Source organism: Sporobolomyces koalae (assembly GCF_050403365.1).
Source record: "Sporobolomyces koalae JCM15063 DNA, S_koalae_JCM15063T_v1_ctg3, whole genome shotgun sequence".
NCBI classification, from domain to species: Eukaryota; Fungi; Basidiomycota; class Microbotryomycetes; order Sporidiobolales; family Sporidiobolaceae; genus Sporobolomyces; species Sporobolomyces koalae.
This window is the reverse complement of record NW_027481768.1, coordinates 468,770-489,301: the sequence shown is the minus strand read 5'-3', so window position 1 is coordinate 489,301 and position 20,532 is coordinate 468,770. Positions and strand designations below refer to the sequence as shown.

General features: G+C 56.2%; 5 protein-coding genes across 5 annotated transcripts; 3 read left to right on the top strand and 2 right to left on the bottom strand.

The window, feature by feature from the left end:
• Positions 1–434: 434 nt before the first annotated feature.
• JCM15063_005096 (uncharacterized protein) lies at positions 435–7,232 on the bottom strand (the record flags this gene model as incomplete). The annotated part of the gene is made up of 15 exons (XM_076676199.1): positions 435–863; positions 927–1,097; positions 1,155–1,256; positions 1,321–1,719; positions 1,781–2,556; positions 2,620–2,644; positions 4,899–5,772; positions 5,839–6,097; positions 6,184–6,242; positions 6,305–6,368; positions 6,436–6,528; positions 6,600–6,716; positions 6,779–6,797; positions 6,863–6,890; positions 6,958–7,232. The coding sequence occupies 15 exons, from the start codon at positions 7,230–7,232 to the stop codon at positions 435–437; spliced, it is 3,690 nt and encodes a 1,229-aa protein (XP_076536737.1).
• A 494-nt stretch (positions 7,233–7,726) lies between these two features.
• Positions 7,727–10,339, top strand: JCM15063_005095 (esterase/lipase family protein; the record flags this gene model as incomplete). Its single annotated transcript, XM_076676198.1, has 4 exons — positions 7,727–8,531; positions 8,589–8,706; positions 8,770–8,869; positions 8,930–10,339. 4 exons carry the CDS (start codon positions 7,727–7,729, stop codon positions 10,337–10,339), a joined length of 2,433 nt encoding a protein of 810 aa, XP_076536736.1.
• A 283-nt stretch (positions 10,340–10,622) lies between these two features.
• On the bottom strand, positions 10,623–14,024 carry MET10 (sulfite reductase subunit alpha; the record flags this gene model as incomplete). The annotated part of the gene is made up of 5 exons (XM_076676197.1): positions 10,623–10,629; positions 10,732–10,855; positions 10,933–11,272; positions 11,340–11,431; positions 11,501–14,024. The coding sequence occupies 5 exons, from the start codon at positions 14,022–14,024 to the stop codon at positions 10,623–10,625; spliced, it is 3,087 nt and encodes a 1,028-aa protein (XP_076536735.1).
• Positions 14,025–14,381: 357 nt separating this feature from the next.
• On the top strand, positions 14,382–17,283 carry JCM15063_005093 (uncharacterized protein; the record flags this gene model as incomplete). Its single annotated transcript, XM_076676196.1, has 8 exons — positions 14,382–15,779; positions 15,850–15,928; positions 15,993–16,154; positions 16,228–16,390; positions 16,454–16,470; positions 16,533–16,587; positions 16,649–16,939; positions 17,004–17,283. 8 exons carry the CDS (start codon positions 14,382–14,384, stop codon positions 17,281–17,283), a joined length of 2,445 nt encoding a protein of 814 aa, XP_076536734.1.
• Positions 17,284–18,030: 747 nt separating this feature from the next.
• Positions 18,031–20,142, top strand: JCM15063_005092 (uncharacterized protein; the record flags this gene model as incomplete). The annotated part of the gene is made up of 9 exons (XM_076676195.1): positions 18,031–18,236; positions 18,312–18,651; positions 18,716–19,007; positions 19,087–19,106; positions 19,174–19,254; positions 19,324–19,339; positions 19,413–19,523; positions 19,595–19,981; positions 20,075–20,142. The coding sequence occupies 9 exons, from the start codon at positions 18,031–18,033 to the stop codon at positions 20,140–20,142; spliced, it is 1,521 nt and encodes a 506-aa protein (XP_076536733.1).
• Positions 20,143–20,532: the final 390 nt, after the last annotated feature.

The window sequence follows — 20,532 nt, the reverse complement described above, 5'->3', positions numbered from 1 at the left end:
CGAACAGAGCCAATCCTGCAAGAACTCCGATGACAATCCGTATTTCGAACCGGCCCTTCCAGAAAGAGCTTTTTCGAGATTTCGAGTTTGGGTCGATCTTTGCGTGTGACCGTCTGTCAAAGGAAGAGGTATCGACAAAGGGAAGTGTATTCAGGACATCGATTGTAATGAACTCAGCTTCTGAGCTTTAACCAAATACACCAGCTGGCCAAAAAGGCACAAAATCCAAGCTGAAAGCTGGATTGCTCAGTACTATATAAGCCTAGAAATGACTAGTCAAGAAGTGTGTATTAGGTTGTATGACATCGATCCTGTACATTCTCCTCATAGCGCCCCCCCCGGGACTCCCCACAACATACACAAGCGCACACTACCGATCGTCTTCAAGCGTCTCCGTCGTTCCAGTCCTGTCGTTGCCAAGCGTCTCCGTCGTTTCAGTTCTGTCGTTTCTTCTTCTGTTTCTTGTCGTCCTCAGAATCTCCGACATCGTCTACATCGCCTGCCTTCCGCTTTAATCGTTTTTTGTCTTGGGAAGACTGAATCTTGCTTCGAGAGGTCGAAGGTTTCCTGTCTTCTTGTTCTTCTTCTTCTTCTTCTGGCTCCTTCATCTTTGAGCTCTTCGTCTTTATTTGTCTCTTTTCGATGGTCTTGGCGCTATCAAAAGCTTTGAGGTTTGCGGCATGCGTGATGAGTCTGTCCGAGGGTGTAGCCCCGCGCGCAGAGGCCTTGGCTGTCGCGAAGAGGTTGGAAATGTCTGCGAAGCTAGTATTCCCCACGTTGAAGTTGTGCGGTGGTTGAACGCACACGGTTCCCGAGATGGCAGGCGGTCTGTCATGGGATACGTTTCTTTTCGGCGCAAACGCCTGCGCAAGGACGAAGGTCTAAGTTGGTACTCAATCAGCAAAACGCAGAAAAAAGATTCTCACAGGTGCTTTTCCTTTGATAACTGCTTTGTCGTATTCGACTTCGTTGAGGAAAAAGGTGGCTGGCGACACTGCCACATTGCGCTTGCCGTCATCGCTTTGCGGATGCATCCTGCCTTGGATAGACATGACGAGGGCGAGTTGCCCTTTGCTTTTCTGGTAACAGATTGAAGCCTAGGGAGGAGGGTCGGCATTCGAAAAGACTGAAAGTCTAGCGGAAAATATCCTTACTGAGATCGCTTCTCGACCTGTCGACCCAGCATTGTCGCTGAGGCGATTCGCCGTCTTGAAGGCCGCGCGACTCTCGATCACGTCATCGGCGTGAGAGATGAGCTGAGGTCCAAAACAGTGAATGAGAGACGAGAACAGCTCGGAGGTTGTCTAGTCTCGAGCTTACCGACTCGACGCGTTCTTGGCCTAGCAATCCCTCCAGTTCGTCAGGTGCAAAGATTCCGCGATCAAGTCGATCTCTCGATCTGACTACCTTGCCAAGCCATCGGCGGTAGGTACGATAATGCAGATCGTCTCCGGTGAAGGCGAGGTGTGTAAGTTCCTTGCCGTTGAATTCCGGAATGAACCTGATGTCGAAATCGCGATCCTGATCCGAAGGAATCGTAATGGCGACGCGGACATGCGAGACGAAAGAAGCTTGCCAATCGCCAAATCCGCTCGCGCTCTCCTGTCCGATGCCGAAACCGCCCGAGGAAGGCATCACGATACTGATTGTCGAGTAGGCCATTCTCGCCGTCGAGCGCATGCCGACAGCAGACAAGACACTTTTGACTTGGCCCGTGAACTTCAGTGGGAACAGGAGTCAGCAACGCCAGACAGATGTCGATTCCGCGCGTTGGGCTCACGTAAGCACAAGGATCCATCTGTCGCAGAGTATTGCACGCGAGTGGCACTTCTACGTTGACCCCTTTGTTGTCCTGCGCGGAGCAGCGAGGTGCAGCAAAGAGAGTCGGGGTCAACAGTTTCGCGTCGTCCCAGAGTTCTCGGTGATACTCGCGAACGGCGTTGACTCTGCTCGAGAACGCATCTTGAGCCAGGATGGCGAGTGTCTCGAGCCCGTAGCGAGCGCCGATGGAGGCACCGATTGAACCGGGGATAGGAAATACGAGACGAGGTTTGAGTAGATCTTTCGCGTTGTCTACGAGTTCGAGGTTCAATTTGCGCGACTTGGCGAGGCGCCTGAAATACGCAACCATTTCACGCGGCTCCCTTTCAGTCTGTTGACGCAAGAGATCAATCGATAACAGAAGAGGCCAGATGGAGATGAAATCGAGACGAACGGCTACAAGTTCCGTCTTGTACTTCCTCCATCTCGTCGACCAATTCCACGTCCATCCGCCGTAGATCCCGCCCATCGTGTACAGAAGCGCTCTAGGATCGCTCGCCGAGAGCTTCTCGCAGTTGTAATCATCCGGGTTGGTCGAAAGTCTCAAGTAGCTTCCGGCGATGAAAGCAGCTCCGTTCGGGTCCAACGATAGGACTTGCGCTGCGATTGCGGTCGATTCTTGCAGAGGTAGGGCGATCCACGCAGCCGTATCTCGCGTGATATCTTGCAAGAGCGAAGGTGTCGTGGAGAGCAGGATTGTGTGCGCAATGATGAAAGGCAGAGTTGCAAGAACGCCTATTAACAAACAAGCTCGACATGAGTTGAGACCTTGCTTGTACGAGAACATCTGAGATTTACTCCTGTCGATCGGGACATCTTTCAACTGGTTCCAGTCAAAACCGAGTAGCTCGAGCCCGAGCTGTTTCCTCCTTCGAGCGAGAACGTTCTCGAGTTCGGTCTGACTTGCTCGTTCAAGTTGAGGGGGGAGGGGGAGACCTCGGCGGTACCGCGTGTCGAACCAAGCGCCGACCTCTTCAGTCCTGGGTTTGGCGGAGGATGAACGGGCTCTTGCTCCTTGAAGCAGGGAATTGAGAGTGATTTCACCCGCAATTCGGTCACGAATGGCGCGCTCAGATTGAGGGACCAGTTCGAGGATTGATCGATTGACTTGTTTGTTCAAACAAAGAAGCGATTTGATTGTCGTGTAGTCGACAAATCGGACCAAGGCCGGCAAAAACCAGCCAGACAAACACAACACTAGACCGGACACTGAAGTCCGACCCGTGCGGAGCTTGTCGTGGCGTGGAGGTGAATCTGTCAAAGAGACCAGCGGGATAGAGCGGAGGAGCGCGCGGAGAGAGCGTCACAGGCAGCCGAGATAGCAGTCAGACAAGGTTGTCACTGGAAGAAACGAGAAGGCGCACTTGGACCCATGGGAAAGGCAAGGGGAAGCTAGTGGGGAAGAGTTGTGATGGGAGAAACTAATGAGTCGCCCGTTCGGCGCGCCCCAGCAAAGTCTTGCTTGTACGACCGAGCCGGTTTCTTGACCGAGCTCGCTGCACCTTCTGGAGTAACGGGATTTCGCGAGGGTGAGCGGGAGGAATAGAAGTCAAGGACCGTTGCAGCCTTCCGATACGTTTCGTCACTGCGCGCGTCCCTCTCTCGATCTTTCAGCCTAACTTATCAAATAGTGTATATAATTCGCGTGCAGTTCGCCAGCGAGTGGACGCGGATGGACACCATCAGTCCGATTCTTCCTGCTTTTCCTCCCGACTGGCCGAAAGCGCAGCTTGCCATCAAGCTGGAAGCTCTCCCGCCCTTGCCGACGATCAGAGATCCAGACGTAGCCGCGCAAGCACGGGCGCAAGCGGTCGACTTCTTGTCAGGATCGGCGACAACAGCAATCGCCTGTTACAATGCCGAGCTCCGTTCAAATCGACGGCTGGAATGGATTGGAGACGCTCAACTCGATGTTATTGTGCGGACGTTTCTATCACGAAAGTTTCCAAAGTTGTTGACGGGCGGATTGGCTGTGAGCCATTCTTTTAGATTTTTCCGTGACAAGTCGATTCGCAGCTGACAGAGAGCCCCGGTAGCAACTCCGCGACCGCGTTGTTTCGAACACGACTCTCTGCTACCTCTCGAGCTGTTACAGGCTGGATTCGGGATTGACGAAGGCGTCCTCGAAACATTACAAGATCGTCGCGAACCTGTTCGAAGCGCACTTTGGAGGGGTTTGCTCGAGCGGAAAGGACGGTTGGACTCGGATGGAAGAATGGGTCGAGTCGTTCCTATCTCCCGAGGTGATTCCGGAGCTGTCTGAGATCGCAGAACGAATGTATATGGAAGCGGTCTCGACGAAAGGCGTGGACGGCAGCAGAAAGCGAGGCTTGATGCATGGGTTTGACCCGGATTGTGAGTCACCTCGCTGATCTTGCGATCGTAAAGAAACATTGCTGACTGTCGCCGGCATAGTGAAACGTCACAAGATGGATCCGCTCGCAAAACGTTGCGCATGCGGGAGAGTGGCGGTTCGAGGATCCGTCTCGCCGGCGATACATGGCTGGATGGACGTCGAGGTTACGGGAGAAGGGTGGCATAGCTCACTCAGTCGGCACGGGCAGCTCAAAGCGTGCGGTTCCGGCAGAAGACTTCAACATTCCCGAGAAGCAGCATTAGAAGCTTACTTCCGATTAGATACCACGTAGCTTCCCGGTTCACCCCATTTATTGAAGTTCAGTGCCAGTGCGCTTACTTAACGCCTTATGTTATAAAATGAGTTCACTCTTAGAAGCTGCAGGACCCACCGATCTCAGACCAGGAGGTTAATTAGGAAACCAGCGCTGAGTGACGGATCGAGGTGAAAAGAGGAGTGGGAGAAGCAGGAGCTTAAATCGGGACAACAGTAAACAAATAACACAGTTTTCTTCAACGCACAGTCGAGTCGAGTATTGATGTGGAGATGACTGAAAAGAGAGTTCCTAGTGCGAAACCAGGGATTTTTCGGAATTAGGTTCGAGTTTTTAAACGAATGCCGCCGAGAGATCGGAACAAGACAAGAGCAGACGGACAGATCGTGTTGATCGATTGCACGACAGGGTACAAAGATGTGAGCTTGAGACGGAGAAATTGCTTACCCCATTCCACTTCGCTCGTGCTGTCACGTCGCTGGAGAAGAGGACAGCGCTTTTGGCGGCCTTGAATGCTTCAGCGGCGGCGTTTCGCTGACCTTGGCTCTTCCTCGAATGGATTTCAAAGATCTCTTGCCCGTATGCTTGCAATCCTGCGCGCTTGAAGAGTGCGCATGCGAGTCCGGTCGCGCGGGCGGTCGGGAAGAAAACCATCGTCTTGGCTTCTTGCCCGTGAGTCTTGATCTCGTTCTTGAGGACGGCGAGAGTCGTCGGGAACAGGTCGTACAAGGAAGGAGGAGTGACCGAGTACTGGGGCACGTGCTCGTGCGTGTTTTCTTCCTCGGGAGGGATCGTCGAAACGAAAGCGTGGTTCGGCAGAAGAGCGAGAGACGCGATCTGGTGCACTTGCTGCGGTATCGTTGCCGAGAAGAGGAGCGTCTGACGGGCGACGCGCGAGCGGTCAGGGAGGAACGCGATGATCTTTTCAAACTCGCGGCGGAAACCAGCTTCGAGGAGGCGGTCGGCTTCGTCGAGAATCAAGACTCGAAGCGAAGAGAGTTTCGGCTTGAGGTTCGAATTCTCGAGGTGATCTTGGAGGCGACCGGGAGTCGCGACAAGAATGTCGGTTTGCTGCTTGTTGAGGCGGTTGATCTCGCTCTTCATATTCGTACCTCCAACTACATGGTCACACGTGTACGGTGTACCAGCGAGGAGGACTTTGGCGCTGTCTTGAATCTGAATGGCGAGCTCTCGAGTCGGCGAGAGGATGAGAACGCTGATTTGTTCCCTCTGCGGTTGCTGCTCGGCGCGCAGGAGACGTTCAATCGACGGGATGAGGAACGCCAAAGTCTTTCCGGTACCCGTGCGAGCCTGAGCGAGGCTGCAGGACCCTTCGCAGCGGATCAGCATCGCCTCGAGCATAGAACGAGGTATTCTCGGTACTCACAGGTCGACACCGGTGATGGCGACCGGCAGCGTCTGTGCCTGAACTTCTGTGCAGTTGACAAAGCCACCTTGGGCGATTCCCACTGCGGTCGCGGGCGAGATCTGACCCGACGAGACAAAATCGTTAAACTTGATGTTCGAGAACGTCTTGGACAAGCCGTTCGGACTCGTCGAGCGCGGAGTGACGGCGGGAGTGCTGTCGAAACTGTTCAGTGCGGGCGTCGACGCTCCGGAGACCGGGGTCGAGGCGGTCGAGGTGGCTGTTTCCGAGGTGGACAGAGCGTCAGCACTTTCGCTTTTTTCCGAGTGAGTCGAGGACAGTCATGAAATGACTGGGTCTCTTTACCTCCTCCACCAAGTCCGCTACCGCTGTTGGAAGATGTTTGGGTTGGCGCCGAATTCGACCTGTCCCAAGTGTTTTAAGCTTTCGATTTCAGCCCGCTCGGCAAGAAAGTGATCGAGCTTACGCAGTGTAGCTGTACGTGCTGTTCAGACTTGACGCATACGAGAGAATGCTTTGCGTGTTCTGACCTGGGAGTGACCTCGTTCCAGATTTAGTCAGCTCGAGGTCAATGCATGTTCATGGGCCTGTACGTACCCGCGTTGCGGCCGAAGCACGAATTGTCACTTCCTTCCTCCACGGTCATCGCAGGCAACGTGTATTGTTGGATTTGACCATTCACGGTGACAACTTTAGGCAACGCGATGCTCGTCAGCTCGGATCGCTGTGCGTTACGAACCTCAGACTGCTGAAAGACGTACAGACTTGGACATTGACACTGAGACCAATAGGCATGTCGACTAGCCAGGAAAAAGTGCCGGCAACGAGTGTATTGTAGGAGGGCGCAATGATAACCTGCTCGAGGTAAGTCGAGGTATCTTGGAGCGGAGTGCTTGCGTGAGCTACCTTTCCGACCATCTACCTAGGCAGTTGCACTTACTCGTCACATAGATTCCGCACTGCAACGAGAGGCAATGGGACGTTAGCAGACGGAGAGCAGGTTCGAGCGGCTTCGAGGACGAACCGTCAGAGGTACCGCCGGCTTGGTGAACCTGTACCGGATCGTGAGTATAGGCAAGGTGTACTAGATAGGAACGAGTTCTCTCGAGAGGCGCTTACGCAAATGTGACTCGCTCGCATTGCCTAAGCCCCGTTGAGGGGGGCCAGAGGAAGAGATCCTGTGCAGTCCCGGTGGTATCGGTACTGTTGGCCGTCGGAGCGGGCGGTCGCGAAGTCACAGATCGACTCGAAGTAGCCACTGGTGATGAGACCACTGACTGGGAGAGTGATGCGCCCGTGCCGAAGGTCGGTGCAGAAGTCGAAGTTTGCGCAACAACTTCCATGGGGAGCACGAGCGAGAGCGCGAGCAACAAGAGTGATCGGTTGGATCTCATTGAGAAAGCTGAAGTTACTCTTCGAGAAGCGCGATAGCGAGAGAAGTGCATGGAACACGCAGGCACCCTATCAGCTGGGTCCGCGGACAACGCCGCACAAACGCACAGACCACGCCAAACGGATACTGAACGCGGCCAGAGCAGCTGAAGCGTAGCATCTCGCGATCCGCTTGGTGCCAATTACGGTCCATGCGACGCAGGTAGCCGCACGAGAGGCGAGCAATACGTCACACCGCGAGAGAAGGAGAGCTTGGGAAGGCAAAGCATGCTCGACGAGACGAGATCAGCCAAGGCAAGGCGCTAGCCTTTCTTGACAGCGATCAGCTGATCGTTTCAGCAGCGAAATTGTTGGGAGAGAAAAGGAAAAACAAACAGAAACGTGACCTGTCAGAAACTGAACTTCAACGACGTCAATCGCCAACTAATCGGAATAGCCCTTCCCACCGACTCCCAACGCCGCGCTCGACTGGTTTGGACTTACCCTTAGCCTCGGAATGGCGACACCGACTACGCTGCCGACCCTACGCCGGGTCTGCGCGCTCGCTTCGCCGATTCCGCTCGCTTCGGCGGCTCAACTCATCAAGAACCCCAACCTCGCCGAGACGTGGATTGGCGCGGACGTAGAAAGTCACGACGAGATACACGCAAGCGAATGCGCGCCAAGGATCAGCCTCAAACGGCGGAGACAGGCTCAAACGACAACTGTGAACGAGTGCAGGAATCAGCCCGCACGCATCCGCATTGCGAGTCCAGTACCACCCGTCGCGCTGGGCAAGTTCAGACAGGGCTCAGATACACCTGATGCTCGCTCTTCAACCACTCGGAGCGTCTCGGCGCGTGATTCGAATGTTTCCCCAACCCCACGTTCGGCACCTCTTGCTGCTTCACATCCCGCTCGGCCGCAAATAGCAGGCCGTACATGGCTTGCGAGCTCAAGATCCCACCCTGTCTACCCATCCTCTCCCGCCAGACTCAGGTCTCGTCCGTTCTCTTCCACCTCGTCGAAAGCGAAACCCGCCCTCGCCTATCACGACCTTGGTTCGAGGACTGCGGACACACCAGCTGCAGCATCAGAATCAGGGATCTATCTCAAGAGAGGAACGGCGACCGTGGCGACCCCAGCGGCAGCACAGCCAGGATCCGACGAGCTCAACAGCCCAAACGTTGCAAAGCCCGCCCGCGAATCATGTCTATTGCCACGGCCCCCATCTCCTTATGGCGAGATCAATGAACTTATTCGTCATCCGACCTTGTACGATCCGATATTGAAACCTCGTCATCCGATCGTTTTGTGCCATGGTGCGGATCCTCTTCAGCTTTCTTCCCGGGATCCCGAGCTTACGCTACGCATTGTAGGTCTCTATGGATTCGACGTGCGCGGTCCGGGTTTCTTTCGGCTCCACTATTGGGGCGATCTGCTCAAAATTCTGAGAGGCAAGATTGGTGCCGAAGTCTACGTAACGGCTGTTCCAGGGTGCGCATCGAAAGTATCTTGTACCTGAGTCACAAGGGAGCTGAATGCGTTATCTGGCTACAGGACTGGCTCGGTCAAGAATCGGGCGAATGTGCTGCACAAATCTCTGGAAGACACCCCTTCACTGCTCAATCGCGACATCAATTTTGTCGCTCATTCGATGGTGAGTATACATACAAGCTGATAGCGCTACAAGAGTTTGCTTACACGAGATTTCCTGCAGGGAGGGCTCGACGCTCGTTACTTGATTTCCCAAATCCGCCCCGTCCTGTACCACCCTAGATCACTCACTTCCATCTGCACACCTCACCGCGGCTCAGAGTTCATGGCATGGTGTCGAGCAAACATCGGTATCGGTACCGAGCTCGAATCATCAGACTCGCGTTTCTCGATGACGAATTCGGCGTCGCTCGAGGAACCAGATGACGCTTCGATTCCCCTGCCGCTCACACTCAAATCGCCGATCCTGTCTCGCGAGCAAGTCGAAGCCGCGAAGAAGGCTACCCAGAAGGCAAAGCAAGCTGCCGAGAGGGGCGAGAAGTATGCCGAGGTGACCAAGTTTCCAGGATTGCCATTCAACCTCTCGACCACCGTTACCTCGTACCTGCTCAACCTTCTCGACTCTCCGGCATACGCCAATTTGACTCCGGCATTCTTGCGCGACGTGTTCAACCCGACAACTCCCAACTTGCCTGATGTCAAGTACTATTCGATCGCCGGTCGCACCGAGAGGATTCCGATCTGGCACCCTCTCTGGCTTCCCAAGGTTGTCCTAGACGGTGCAGAACAAGCTCGAGTATCGCAAGGTCGTGCAGCGCCGCCTGAATGGCGAGGGAACGATGGACTCGTCAACGTCGACAGCGCAAGATGGGGCGAATTCCTCGGCACATTCGACGGTGCGGATCACTGGGAGATGCGAGGCTCGAGCGGACTGATCAGTGCCGAAGCGAGCAAGAGCGCGGTCGAGGAAATGGCACGCAGCGAGTTCAGGAAGACGAAAGAACCGGTCCAAGGCGAGAAGGCCGAGAGGGTTCAGGGAGGGACTGAGGACGAGAAGTACCAGTCGGCACCGCGACAGCAGGAGAAGGATCGAGGGTGGCAATGGCAGGACGTTTACGCTCTCATCGGCAAACTCAAAGGGTCGAGCAAGAAGAATGGCAATGAAGCGAAAGTCAAGGCGATCGAAACTGGGTTCGCTGCGTCTCCGGCAGGTCAGGGCGACGGCGCCGAGGTCCAGACCCTCAAGGCTGCAGCTAGTCCCGTCAAACCCGACTCCGAGCCAAGAACCCAGAGACCCGACTCGCACGATGCTCAAGGACTCGCTTCGGCGGCCGATTGGATCGTCTCGCAATTGCCAGGAGCGGGTCCTTCGAAACAAGTCGCAGGACAGATCGCTCAAAAAGCTGGAGACATCGCTGGAACGGTCGCGGCCACTACCGCTCAGACTGCGGTCGCGTCTGCCAATTCTGTGCTCGCAAATCCCGCAACTCGACTCCTGTACGGCGCTCCCGTCTCGTCGTCTAACTCGTCCTCCTCACCTTCCCCGAAAGTCGAGGCTCGCAAGTACGACAAGTTCAGCCTCGAAGATATGACGGTGGCGCTGTGTCGCAAGCTTTACAACGATGGTCTCTAGATCCGGAGACTCCCAATCGCTTTCCCGTTTGCATTGGAATTTTCGCATTTCGCACAACCCTGTATTTTGTTTCCCCTTTTCTCTTGCTCTGTTACATACAAATATGGATTTGTAAGAAATACCACCTTGCAACTTGAGCAAACTTGAGGATCCCAAGACTTGTTGTATCGCGTCTCTCTCCTGATCATCGCCTCTCTTCGCTAGTGAAGAAGCGGAGGCAGGGCAATATGCAGCTTTACAACCAAACAGAGAGAACATATGATCCAAGTGCCTTTTGAAAAGCCTAGTAACTGCAAGCAAAGAAAACCAGCAACCGATCGTGTCAGCTACACGAGTTCGGTAAAGAACGCAACTGAAAAGTGGCGAGTGCAAGACAAGAAGGGGAAACATACACTTCGAGAACGTAACGTTCGTCTTCCTTCATCTCCTCGATGTAAGCTTGGGCCTGCTCGACCGACTTGCCAGCACCGACGAAAGATTTGACGAGTGCCTCGTACACGTCAGGAACGGGCCAAGCTGTTGAGACGCGAGCAAACGAACCCGAGTCAGAACCGACAGAGCGAGAGGGAGAACGTAGCAAAAGAGGAACGTACTAGGTCCGCAGAGGAAGAAGGCGCCGTTGTCAGTGTCGAGCAATTTGGCGAGCAAGTCGGCATCTTCTTGAATCTTGTGTTGAATGTAGACCTTCTTGTCCGTGTCACGCGAGAATGCGAGTCCCAAGTGTGACACAACTCCCTCTTTGAAGTACGCCTCGAGCTCTTCTCCGTACAGGTACTCTTGGCCACGGTGACGCGAACCAAAGTAGTACACGAGCGGTCCAACTTCCTTGCCTTGCGATTTTTGCCACGCTCGCTCTTGGATGAAGGCTCGGAACGGAGCAGCACCGGTACCAAGACCGGCCATGACGACGGGCTGAGTGTCGAGAGGGGGAAGCTGGAAGAGAAACTCGCGGTGAGCTTCTGAATGCACTCGGACACATGAAACGACTATGCAGACTCACTTTCATGACCGAGGGCTTAACCGAAGCCATGACCTTGTCTCCCGGTTTGAGGCCAGCGAGGTAGCGCGTGCACTGACCAAATCGAGGAGAACCTGAACAGGCGCGAAGGAGAGGTGATTAGTATTGACTCCGTGAACCGAATGCGCATGAGAAAGACTCACCCTTGGGAGTCTGCCATTCGACGGTGACGATGAGAAGGTGTACCGAGTCGCCGACAAAGTTTTGCGACGAGGCGATCGAGTAGTGACGAGGGTGGATCTCCTCAATCTCGCGCACGAGGTCCTCAAGGGTGGGCTTGGCCGAAGGGAACTGGCGCAAGATGTCGGCGTAAGTGACCGTGTCCATCTCGCTCATCTTCTTGAAAGTCGAGTTTCCATCGGGGCAAGCGATGAAACGAAGCGCTCGCTCCTCGTTCTTGTCGGTCGCGTACTTGGACAGCGTCTCGTAGAACGATTTGCCGGGCTTTCCAAAGATGTCGAGGTTCTGCTGGAATACCTGGAAGACGGTGCGCTGCTCGATGCGAGAAGGGTCGATGCGCGAAGGCAGCGAGATGACCGCTTCGGGATCGAGTCCGTACCACTCAAGGAACTTGTGAACCTCGTCAGCGTCGTTCCAGCCGTGAATGCCGAGCGCCTCTCCAATCGCATACTTGAGACCGGTGCCTTCGGTCGAAAACTCGATGTGGAAGACGTTGCGATCGTACGTGTTGGGAGTGAGTCGGCGGTTCTCGCTGACGGTGATGAGGAAGTTCTTCTCGGGGAGATCGGGGCGAAGCTTCTCCTCGAAAGACTGCTCGGTGTTGAACGCCTCGGGGAACAAGAGACGGTGCGCAGCCGAGTGCCACGATTGCGAAGGAGTGCCGACGATGCGCGCGGTAGGCTCGGGGAAGGTGCGATCGGGGTTGGGTGCAGACGCGGTCGCCACGAGCGAGGTAGGCAACGCAGCGGGCAGCTCGACCTTGTTGCCATCATCATCGACAGGCTCGTCTGCCCAGGACGACTCGACGTTGATCTTCTCGAGCGCGTTGCGGACTGCTCCGTTGACTTCGACGAGCTTGGCAGACTTCCAGTTCGAGAAGGACGGGGTTTGGGCGAGGAGCGACACGAGGTCCTTGGCCGAGATGGACGAAGGAAGGTACAGCGTCCAGAACACGATCTCGGCGACGTCGGCAGCACGAACTTGATGAGCCTTGGCAACCTTGTCGGCGTCGATCACGAACAGGTGACCCTTGCCTCCATTGGCGAGCTCGACGAGCGCCTTGCGGGCCGAGTAGGGCAGCTTGGTCGCGAACTCGGCCTGGGTCCAGTTGGCAGCGACGACAATGCGCGTCTCGGAAGAGACGGTCGAAGTCGAGATGGGCTCGTAGGCTTTGAGCACTGCGGCAGGGTTCGCGAGGAAGAGAAGAGAAGGAGGCGAGACGGCGGCGATGGACGAGAGCGAGTACGATTCCTGGTGCGATGAACCGGCAGCTTCAAGCAGGAGCGCGGCTTGCTGAACTCCACCTTGGCGGAAGTTGTCGTAGCGCACGTCGAGTTTCGAGACGACGCCGGTCGCAGCGCCCGAGAAGGCGGTAGCGAGAGCGACAGGGACCTGCTCAGTCTGTCCCGAGGACGCGTCGAGATCCCAGAAGACGGCGAGTTTGGCCTGGGCCGGCACGAGGGATTTGAGAGAAGCGGACGACTTGCCGGTGAGCTGTGCAAGTCGCTCGGCCCAGTCCTGGACAGTCGGTACAGACGAGGTCGGGACCGCGAGCGATCGCACCTTGAGCTTCGAAGCCTGCTCGTAAACCGAGGAGAGGACGTCCTCGTACAAGCTGCCGTTCGTCTCGCCTTCTTCGGTGAAGACGTGGAGCGACTGGACCGACGTGGGGAGAGCAGCGAACAGCTGTTCGGCGCTCCAGGGCTTGAGAACACGGACGGTCAACACGCCGACGTCGGTCGTGCTCGAAGCGGCGATCGCGGCCTTTGCGCTCGCAGAGTATGTCGAAGCCGGGAGGACGAGGACCTTTGTCGCGTCAGACGATCCAGAGTAGGAGAAGAACGGAATTGCCGACGCGAGAGTGTCTTCGAGGGTCGCGGCGGGAGAGCCCGACGAAGAGGGAACGAGCGCAGAGTTGAGCTGACGTCCGGCGGTGAGGCCATCGAAGACGTTGACGAGGTCGAATCCTGCTTGGGCGACCGCTTTGGCGAGACCGGTACCGACGACGACGGCGTCCTCGGGAGTCTCGGAGAGCACCACGGCGCCGGTCCATCCGCCCTCGGCGAGCTGCTTGGCGCCTTCGAGCGCGGCGCCGAGTTCGGGCACTTGCTCGAACGACGCCTCGGCGTCAGAGTCCTCGGCTGTGGCCAGCGAGCTCGTCTGGGCAGAGACGTGGAAGGCAGCGGCGGGACGCTGGTCGTTGGCCGGGAGGGCGAGGAGCGACGGGACGAGCGAGAGGAACGATCCGGTCGAGGCGAGGACGGTCACGGGCTTGTTGTTGCCGCTGACGCCCTTGGACGAGAACGCGGCCGACTGGACATAGCCGACGAGCGCAGAGCCGGCACCAGCGCGGGTCTGCATCTTGTAGATGGCGACATCTTGCGTGCCGACCAGGTTCGACCCGAACGAGAGCTCCGAGTCGTACGTGAAGACGGCAGCCGAGGTGGCAGCTGCCTCCTGTTCGAGCAAGGTGTGGACCGACTGCATTGCTGTCGCGTTGGGAGGAAGCGAAAGCAGCGCGCGAGCAATCTTTTTGGCGGTCCGCGATTGCGTGCGCGCGACTTTCGGCGCGCCCAAATTTCGAATTTCATCGCCACATCTCCTGGGCCGGGGTCTCCCAAAGTGGGCCGGCTCCTCAACAGTCAGGAGATTCTCGAGTCAGCTAGTATGGCTACAACATGCCTTGATTTCACGTCTGAAAAAGTTTGCGAGTGTTTGAGTTCACCGGCGCGATGTGAAATGTTTGCAATCGAATTGCTCGCGAGTACTTGACATTATCGGGGAGCTGCTGCCACCAACCGGCTCTCACTGCTTGACGAGGCCTGCACACGAGCGCTGCACAGTATGGCCAGCGACTCGCCAGCTCCCACGGCGCCTCCAGCTACCGCCTCGACGCCCGCCAGCGCCTTGACACACCCCGCCATGGCATCCACCTCCACCTCGTCGCCGACACCTGGCACAGCGACCTCGCCTGCGAGTCATCCATCGCCCTGGAAACGCATGGTTGGCAGACTCTCGCGCAAGAACTCGGTCGCAGCGAGTGATCCGCTCGCGCCCCACGCTCCGTTCGACGAATCCTGCGGCTCGTCGTCGGACCTGTTCTCGCCCGACTCGGCTGCATTTGCATCGCTCACGCACGCAGCTGGTACGCATCCGAGCTCATCCACCCCGGGAGGCGCCTCTGCTCCGCTCGAGCAGGATGGTGGCCAGTTCGATCCGCAGTCGGCGAGCGGTGCAAAAGTTGTCAATTCTCCCGCGCCAAGTCAACGGAGTTGGAAGAGCAGCACAAATTCAACGCCCGAGAGCAGCAGGGATCCCCTCAGGGCGAGCACCGGCAGGATGACCAGGCTCGGCAGCAGCAGTGGGAAAGGCTCGGACAAGTTTCGCTCGCTCGGTCGCGCTGCGGGGAAAGACCCGCTCGCTTCACCGCACGCTGGCGACGCGACTCGCACTGGGACCAGGATTGCCTCTGGGCCCTCGCCGTCAGGATCGACCGGCAGCAAGAGCGGGCACACGTTCCCGCGCTTCCTGCGTCGGGTCGCGTCCGCACCGAATGCCAAGGCACTCTTCGCGAACGGACTCTTCTCGTCCACTACCGCCGCATCATCGTCGTCGGACAAGAGCTACCCGTACCCGACTTCGAAAAACGGCTTCTTGTCGCCGACTTCGCAAGCGGGAGACCTCGTCCCGCCACTGCCCACCGGAGTCATCCCGGTAGGCGATCTGCGCGATTCGGGTGCTTCGGCACACGGAAGTACAGGCTCGGGTTCAGGCTCGAGATTAACTTCGTCCAACTCGAAGAAGAACTCGTCAAAATCGTCCGGATCCGAGCGTGGCAAGTCTACCTCGAGTTCGAGTCGCTCTTCTTCCGCGAAGCAGCCGTCGAACGACACCTCGAATTCTCCAACGCGATCCCGCTCCTCACCCACGATCGCCAACAAGTCGCCGTCTCTGCTCGCGCCACCCTCTCCGAACCCTGCACCTGCATCATTCAACAACGGCGGACTCGCAGGGTCTCCCCGAGCTGCTTTCCGACGGACATACTCTTCGTCTTCGATCCGCGTGCGCAACCGAGAGGTCGGTCCCTCGAGTTTCCAAAAGGTCAAGCTGCTCGGCAAAGGAGACGTTGGAAAAGTGTACCTCGTGCGCGAGAAACAAAGTCAGACGTTGTATGCGATGAAGGTCCTGTCGAAGAAGGAGATGATCAAAAGGAACAAGATCAAGCGCGCACTGGCCGAAGAAGTACGTATTCCACGATTTCCCCCAGTCCCCGGTCCACGCATCGAAATTGATCCGGCCCGTACTCTCGCAGGAGATTCTTGCTGGTTCGAACCACCCGTTCATCGTCACGCTGTACCATTCGTTCCAGTCAGACGACTACCTGTACCTTTGTGAGCCACAAACGATGTGCCTCGACCAGCACAAGCGCGAGATTTGCTAATGTTTCACAATCAGGCATGGAGTACTGTATGGGCGGAGAGTTCTTCCGAGCGCTTCAGACTCGACCAGGCAAGTGCCTGCAGGAGGACGACGCCAAATTTTACGCTGCTGAAGTCGTCGCAGCCCTCGAGTACCTCCACTTGATGGGTTTCATCTACCGCGACCTGAAACCAGAAAGTAAGTTCCCGACCGCGCTCCTTCCACAGCTGCTCGCGATTAAACGTACTGACGATCGAGGCATGACGAGCAGACATCTTGCTGCATCAGACTGGTCACATCATGCTGTCCGATTTTGACCTCTCGAAGCAGTCGGATTCAGTCGGAGGCGCACCTGCCGGAATCAAGATGATGACGCCGAATGGAGTTCCGCTTGTGGATACGAAAAGTTGTATCGCCGATTTCAGGACCAATTCGTAAGTACTCTTTCTGTATCGCTTAAAAGGCATCTATGCTCATCTTCAGTTCTCGTGTGACAGCTTTGTCGGCACTGAAGGTAGGCGACAGGCGAAAAATTGAGTTCATTTCTCGTTGCTGACCTTCTTCTGTCTCGATCAGAATACATCTGTCCCGAAGTGATTAACGGTAGAGGGCACAGCTCCGCGGTTGATTGGTACGTATATTCTGTGCTCAAATCGCTCGAGAACCCTCCGACCTGACGATCCTCTCCTCAGGTGGACGTTTGGAATCCTCGTGTACGAGATGCTGTATGGCTGCACGCCTTTCAAAGGCTCGAATCGACACGCAACATTCTCGAACGTGTTACGCAACGAGCCTTCTTTCCCTGATCACCCGGCGACGACCACCGTGTGCAAGAGCGTCATCAAGCGATTGCTCTGCAAGGACGAGCACAAGAGATTAGGCAGTCAAAGCGGTGCGAGCGAGGTCAAGCAGCACAAATGGTTCGCGAGCATCAATTGGGGTCTACTGAGGCATCAGAAACCGCCCATCATTCCTGCAATCTCGTAAGCGTTCGAGAAGAGAGATCTTTTCAACATAGCTTTCCCGCTGATACCTCGCTTCCGACAGGACCAAACACGAGGGCAACAATTTCCGTTCGATCCGCGATTCCAAGTCACTCGACCTCGAAGGGCAAGCGGCTTGGCTCCCATGGCCTGAGGCGGAAGACGGGTTCTCGTCCTCGCCGATTCCGACCCCGAACGGCACTCCCGCTGCGACCCCTGCTCTCGAGCTGCCACCCGAGATGACACGCTCTGCTAGCGGGACAAGTCACAAGGGTGTGCCTTTCCTGGGAAACAATCTCAAGCCAGAACTTGTAACATCGCACGGCCCACCGACAGTCGCTTAACCTTTCTCGTTCGCATGCAAGTCCCGACATCCGCGGACTGCTGTTAGGGGCTTCCGCTATCACTCTCGCTCCTCGCATTCGGGCCTGCACAATTCTTACCTTACTCGACTCAAAAATCGGCTATGAAACGTCTCTCTCGCAACCCCTACGATACCCCCTCCCAGTCACTCGCTCCTTCGCATTCTTCACTTCTTACGACCTCTGTGTGCTTTCTCTCGTTCTCTTCTCGTGGTACTGTCCTTCTTGCACGACCTGTTGAATCATCCGTTACTATGCTGCCCGCTCTCTCTCTCTCGATATCTCTCTTCCCTTGAAACTGCCTCTCTAGCTGATTTGATAGCCTAGTCGAGTGACTTGCAACTCTGATCGAGTCTCGTGCGTTGATCTGCAGTCCCACTATGGTCCAGACTGTGCCCCACTGGGTCGCCTCAGAAAAAAAAAATCCCCCAGCTATTCTCGCGTCACTCCATATCGATTTCCGAGCGAAAGTCTCCGGGCTCGGCTCTGTCCTTACTCTCGTTCTCGCCGACTCGCCAGTCACAAGTCAGGAGCACGGCAACGCTGCTATCTTGGTCCCATCTCGGTACGCTGAACGTTTCGAGGCCTGCGCAAACGTCATGTTTCGCGCGTGCTGGTTCGCTCGACCGATGATCGGATCTCTTGTCTTTACTCACGCTTCCTTGGTCCGCTGTCGCTTGCATCATCAGGTCACGGTTCGCTTCCACCCTCAGCGCTTCAGTAGCAACGATGGCTCCCACTCAGTCTCCCGCGTACCTGCTCCCTCTCGATGCCTCGGTCGACCTTCCTGCGCCTCTCGCTCAAGCCCTGCGCGACCTCGAGGCTCAATTCGACCTCCCGACTGACAAGCTCAAGGAGATTACCGACAAGATGTTGTGGGAGTACAACAAGGGATTGACCGAACTCCCGACCGAAGAGACCAAGGACACTTTCTGGTGCGCGATCCCGTCTCGGATTTCTTTCCCATTTGCTCACACAGATCCTGACCCGACTGACTTCCCAAACTGCAGCCCGATGATCCCTTCGTACATCCAGCAAATCCCGAATGGAACCGAGAAGGGAACTTTCCTCGCGCTCGACTTGGGAGGTACGAACCTACGAGTGTGCGAAGTGACACTCCTCGGTGACAGCAAGTGGACCATGAAGCAACAAAAGTACAAAGTTTCGGACGCGCTCAAGATGGGAGAGGTTACTCAACTGTTCGACTACATCGCTGGTTCGGTGGATCACTTCTTGACCGAGATTGGAACCGATGCTTCCGAGGATGAGAAATTGCACCTTGGATTCACCTTCTCGTTCCCCGTACTTCAAACTGCCCTCGCAGCGGGAACCCTCATCAACTGGACCAAGGTGAGGCATATCAACCCACCGAAGGGAATCTGTTTCTGACTGCAACTCTGTTTCGAATTTTCAGGGTTTCGAATGCACGAACGCCGTCGGACAAGACATCGTGCAACTTCTCCAAGAAGCGCTCGACCGCAAGCACATTCACGTGCGGTGTTCGGCCCTCGTCAACGACACGTGCGGAACGCTCATGGCTGCTGCGTACGAGCGCGGTGATGCGCTGTGCGGAGGTATCTTTGGTACCGGTACGAACGGAGCCTACGTCGAAGATGTCGCCAAGATCACCAAGATGTGCTACAAGGCGGAAGAGCTGGAGAAGAACCGGGCTGCAGGTCTCGACAAGATGGTGGTCAACACTGAATGTGAGTTGGCGCATCGACATGAAACTTCGTCCTGTCAGCCGTATGAGAGCGTTGACACGAATCGGATGCCAAATCGCAGGGGGCGCGTTTGACAACGAGGTGAGTCTTGATTCCCGAGGTTTCATTTTCAGCAGGGCTGAAACTGATCATTCAAATGATATTGCAGCGCACTGTCATGCCTTTCACCATCTTTGACAGCCGGGTGGACCGAATCTCGATCAACCCGCGCAAGCAAGCCTACGAAAAGGTGAGATCCTCCCGACCGAGTCAGTTCCTATCAAATCTTGATCGTTGACGGCTTGTTCACCTGTTCCAGATGATCTCTGGAATGTGTGCGTTTGGGAGACCTAATTGGCTCAGACTCGCAAGTCGTCCAGGCGCTGACTATTGAATGATCCGCTCCAGACCTGGGAGAGGTGACGCGAAATGTCCTCCTTCACCTCGTCGACTCGCAAGTGCTCTTCAAGGGCTATTCTTCAAAGGCCCTTAACCGTCACTACGGTCTCGACACGGCTGGTAAGCTTTGTTCAGCATTTAGGCTCGACAAGCTCGCCGCAACTTACTGACTGACTGTTCTGCACGTACAGTCATGTCTGCTCTTGAAGCCCCGTCCGTTCCCAACTCAAAAGAGTCTGGAGATGCCATCTCGCACGTGCGAGATGTGATCCACACGCAACTTGGCATCGCGCAAGCCTTGATTGCCGACGGTGACTGCCTCGCGGCTGCCCGCGCCTCCGAAATCGTCGGTACCCGTGGTTGCCGACTCAGCGCCTGCGCGATTGCCGCGACTGTCCGACAGACCGGCAACGACAAGCCCGAGGGAGACAAGGTCGTGTTTGGTCTCGATGGATCGCTGGTCGAGTTCTACCCGAGGTTTGAGCAGCGCGTGCGGGAAGCCCTCGTCGAGCTCTTGGGTGAGGCGGTCGAGAAGCGCGTCAGTATCGTTATGGCCAAGGACGGATCGGGTGTCGGAGGTGGGTCTCCTTTCTCAAGTCTTCTCGCCCAGAGCGCTCTCGATTCCAAAGGTCACTAAAAACTGACATTTTGCATATTCGCTCTCTCCACAGCTGCCCTCTGCGCACAAGCCGCCAAGGTGATGGAAGAGAAGGGAGCTCATGCCACCGTCGAGAACTAAACTCAGTCCAAGGGGGAAATTCGTCTAGATATTCGGTCGTCGGTCTCTATGTACAGTAGATCAGACTCGGTTCTCGCCCTGTGTATAAAGTGAAAAAAGAAAATCGCAATCGATATTCAACTCGGGCCGCGTGCTTCCAGTTGTTGTTCTTGCTCGACCGACCACAAGGCCGAGAGGAGCGAGCCTCAATTAAACACTGTGTATTGTTTTGTGTTCGGAGTGCATTTCCCGTCGTGCAGTCGCGCGGTGCAGCCAATGCGGCTTGCCGACGACCATTGAAGACCTCTCGCCCGTATGGGAAATGCGAGATTGGCGGACCGACGGCAAAGCGGCCGCGATTCCCGCTCGGCGACCACCGCCTAGGAAGCGTTTCCCGCACGGGCCAGGGCG